This window comes from Hippoglossus hippoglossus, chromosome 12 (assembly GCF_009819705.1).
Source record: "Hippoglossus hippoglossus isolate fHipHip1 chromosome 12, fHipHip1.pri, whole genome shotgun sequence".
Classification (NCBI taxonomy): Eukaryota; Metazoa; Chordata; class Actinopteri; order Pleuronectiformes; family Pleuronectidae; genus Hippoglossus; species Hippoglossus hippoglossus.
In genome coordinates, this window is record NC_047162.1 from 14706232 (window position 1) to 14710508 (window position 4277).

Sequence of the window (4277 nt, forward strand, 5' to 3'; positions counted from 1 at the left end):
CCACTTTGGCATCGTCTGTGTGTGTGTGTGTGTGTGTGTGTGTGTGTGTGTGTGTGTGTGTGTGTGTGTGTGTGTGTGTGTGTGTGTGTGTGTGTGTGTGTGTGTGTGTGTGTGTGTGTGTGTGTGTGTGTGTGTGTGTGTGTGTGTGTGTGTGTGTGCTCGCATGTGAGGATTTACTGGGAGAATATTCATTTCGGGGGGGCGGGTCATTCCCACAGTACACATCCCATCCGTTGGTCTTGGCCTATTTGCTTTCAGGCTAAAGGCTCCTATTCACCGGTCTCTCACATCCTAACTACCTCCCTCGGAACATGCATGTGAATCTTTTTATTCTTTCTTCCAGTTCTCTCTCTCCGTGAACAGACGCGGTTGAGGACAGCTTGCTGAGGTAACGCCGCTTTTTAAAATAATGAGCTTCCAGTCAGCGGAACAGCCCAGTCACATCTAATATCCCCTAATAAAGGAAGAGTGGTTGCTTCCTTCTGCGGCGAGGGCCGCTCGAAGAGGAATGCCTCTTAATTAAGGGGATTATTACTCCTGAGGGACCAATAAGGAGCCCATGGGTCCCATGGGTCCCATGTGTTCATGTCTCCTGTTGACCTCTGACCCCAAATACCGCGTCATCTCGTAAACTTTGTCTTGGCTACCAAGCGATAAACCCATTTCGTATGCATGTGTATGCTTTTGAGAGCGGGTACGACGTCTCCATGCTTCTCCCTTTAGAGCGGGAATAAATATGTGCGATGTTGTCGTAATGAGCAGCAGTGATTCACTGACGAAGACAATGAAAATAACAATGATGAAGATGCAGACGATGATCCAGTGTTCATAAAGGAGGAGGAAGAAAAGCGGGCGATCTCTGTGAATTTGTTGGATTTATTGGTTTTTCTAAATATTTTTCCAAAGCTCAGGGAAACTGATTTACAATGAAAGACAAATGTTTAAGCGATCAAATATCTCTATCTGCTTTAGAGGCTGAGAAATAAAAAGATTTTTAGCAATTCTTTCAGCTCCTCAGAAGACCCTCAGGATTCAGGCTTTGGTTTTATTTGGTTTTATTCGGTTTTATTGGGTCAAAGCAACCTTCCCTCTTCCTGGCAACATAATTCCATGTTCTATGTTTTTGCTTCTTTCTTCCGCAGCAGCATCTGTCTCCTGCTTCAGCTCTGATATTGCACGCCAGCCTCTCCACGCTCAAAAAAATAAGAAAACAGTGAGGTCGCGACCTGTCTGAGCTTCATTCTGCCTGGCAGGCGCTGCTGGGTTTCCTCTTAATCTAAGTAGCGTGCATTCGATCTGGCTTTTGACCGAGCGGCCATGTGTGTGCGTCTGTCACGGCCAAAACCTGCACCACCAACCAAACAGCAAGTCAAAGCATATTACATCTTTTAAGTGGTGACACATTTTATTCTAGATGTTAAGTTGTGTAAAACATCTAACATGTAAAACTGATACTTTTATCAGTGATTGTTGCCATGTACAAATACAATCCAGTTTGATATGAGCATGGAAAGTGCAACAAATCCAAAAATGGAAAGTGCAACAAATCCACTGCTCTGTGAAAAAAAGAATATATATATATTTAGAGAGAGAGAGAGAGAGAAAAAAAAATTTAAATAAAGGAAACAATACTGCGGTCAACGAACACAATTTATTAAGAACAAAATGACAATGCTCAGGAAAATACTAGGGAATGCGTGTGTTTAATAATCCCCTTCCTCCTCATCATCCTCTCCCAAACTATCAGCTCCGACCTCTTCGTAATCTTTCTCCAGAGCTGCCATATCCTCTCTGGCCTCAGAGAACTCTCCCTCCTCCATACCCTCACCCACATACCAGTGAACGAAGGCACGCTTGGCGTACATCAGATCAAACTTGTGGTCAAGGCGAGCCCAGGCCTCAGCGATGGCGGTGGTGTTGCTCAGCATGCACACAGCCCTCTGGACCTTGGCCAGGTCTCCACCAGGAACCACAGTGGGCGGCTGGTAGTTGATGCCGACCTTGAAACCAGTGGGGCACCAGTCCACAAACTGGATGGTGCGTTTGGTCTTGATGGTGCCGATGGCAGCGTTGACATCTTTGGGCACCACATCTCCACGGTACAGGAGGCAGCAGGCCATGTACTTACCGTGGCGAGGGTCACATTTCACCATCTGATTGGCTGGCTCGAAGCAGGCATTTGTGATCTCAGACACCGTTAATTGCTCATGGTAGGCCTTCTCAGCAGAGATGACCGGAGCGTAGGTGACCATAGGGAAGTGGATACGGGGATATGGCACCAAGTTGGTCTGGAACTCGGTCAGATCAACATTGAGGGCACCATCGAAACGGAGGGAAGCAGTGATGGAGGACACAATCTGACTGATCAGCCTGTTCAGGTTGGTGTAGGAGGGATGCTCGATATCGAGGTTCCTGCGGCAGATATCGTAGATGGCCTCGTTATCTACCATGAAGGCACAGTCAGAGTGCTCCAGGGTGGTGTGGGTGGTCAGGATGGCATTGTAGGGCTCCACCACAGCGGTGGACACCTGGGGGGCTGGGTAGATGGAGAACTCCAGCTTGGACTTCTTACCGTAGTCGACGGACAGACGCTCCATCAGCAGTGAGGTGAAGCCAGAGCCGGTGCCACCTCCGAAGCTGTGGAAAACCAGGAAGCCTTGAAGACCAGTGCACTGGTCAGCCTGAAGACAGAGAGGTTGACGGATTAAATATGAGAGACAATATTATGATTTAGTCTGACGTTTGTCGAAATGAATAAAAGTTTAACTCCTGATGTAAAGTTACCCACCAGTTTGCGGATCCTGTCCAGCACCAGGTCAATGATCTCTTTGCCAATGGTGTAGTGTCCACGGGCGTAGTTGTTGGCAGCATCCTCTTTACCAGTGATCAGCTGCTCAGGGTGGAACAGCTGGCGGTAGCTTCCAGTGCGTACTTCATCTGAAGAGACAGAGTCAGTCAGAAATGACTCAACAGTTTGATTTTAAGGAAATCAGAGTAACCGTGGTTTCTACTTTTCACGACAGTTTACCGATGACAGTGGGCTCCAGGTCGACAAAAACAGCTCTGGGGACGTGCTTTCCAGCTCCGGTCTCACTAAAGAAGGTGCTGAAGGAGTCATCTCCTCCTCCAATGGTCTTGTTGCTGGGCATCTGTCCATCCGGCTGGATCCCATGTTCCAGGCAGTAAAGCTCCCAGCAGGCATTGCCAATCTGGACACCGGCCTGACCAACGTGCACGGAGATACACTCACGCTGCGGAAAGAAGAGAAATATTATTCAACCATGTGCATTTATTTATTTTCTTTGAAGAATTGTTCTCACACTTTTAAGGACTTGCCTCCGCTGCATCATTAGCTGCATTCCTCTCTGACATTTGCTCCAGAGAGGAGACAACGTCGTAATGCGAGCGAAACAAGGCACAGGATTGGCTGGTTTACTGCCCCCACCTTAGGAGATGCTGCCACAGTGCGTGATGTGTATTATATGAGACCAGACTAATTGATTATTTTTATTTTTATTTTTATAATCGATTCAATCTTTTAGTTGTTGCAGCCCTGTATTCAAAATCACCTGACAGATTCTGTACATTCATTATTTACCCACTGAACAGATAACTCTGCATGGACACACAGCAGCATGGAGGCATTTAGTTTTTTTAAACTTGAAGACATGCTCGTCATTTACATTAATTGTATTGGATTTGGCTGCACAGAAAAACACACATTCTGCTACTTTAGTCACTCGGAGCGTCGCCATGTTCACTTCCTGTATTAAAGCTGCAGCTGCTTCTTGAACTGAGCTAAACTAAACTCCAGGTATTTTTGATCACATGATTTATAGAGTGTTTTCCTACTCACCATGTTTCCTAGAACACTGACGATTAAATAACGAAGATGTTGATTTGCAAACTCAAATCGTGGCAGCGGTAGCTCGTAGAGGCACTTCTGTTTTCAACAGAAAGTGCCACTGATGTGTAAAGTCAGCTGCTTTTGATGCCACTGTTTAGAGGCAGCTGCCTTTGTTGCCACACTGTTTAGAGGCAGCTGCCTTTGATGCCACAAGTGTTTTGGGGCAGTTGTCACTGCTGCCCACTGTCTGAGAGCAACTAGAGCTGTTTGGATTTATTCAAACATATACCAGTACTAAACCAGTATACAGATATATATATATATATATACTGGTTTATGAAAGTTTATTTCTGCAAATGCAGTTCACAATAACTAAATTAAAGCATCAAAAATATCAAAGGTATTGTAGAAAGGACTGGGTTAAAGTGAC

The 4277-nt window shown here is 45.9% G+C and overlaps 1 protein-coding gene across 1 annotated transcript; it reads right to left on the reverse strand.

Moving 5' to 3' along the window:
• Positions 1-1675: 1675 nt before the first annotated feature.
• LOC117771641 (tubulin alpha-1C chain-like) lies at positions 1676-3246 on the reverse strand. Its single transcript, XM_034602242.1, has 3 exons — positions 3029-3246; positions 2789-2937; positions 1676-2681 (listed from the first exon to the last, which is right to left on the reverse strand). The coding sequence occupies exons 1-3, from the start codon at positions 3147-3149 to the stop codon at positions 1704-1706; spliced, it is 1248 nt and encodes a 415-aa protein (XP_034458133.1). The 5' UTR covers positions 3150-3246; the 3' UTR covers positions 1676-1703.
• Between the last annotated feature and the right edge of the window lie 1031 nt (positions 3247-4277).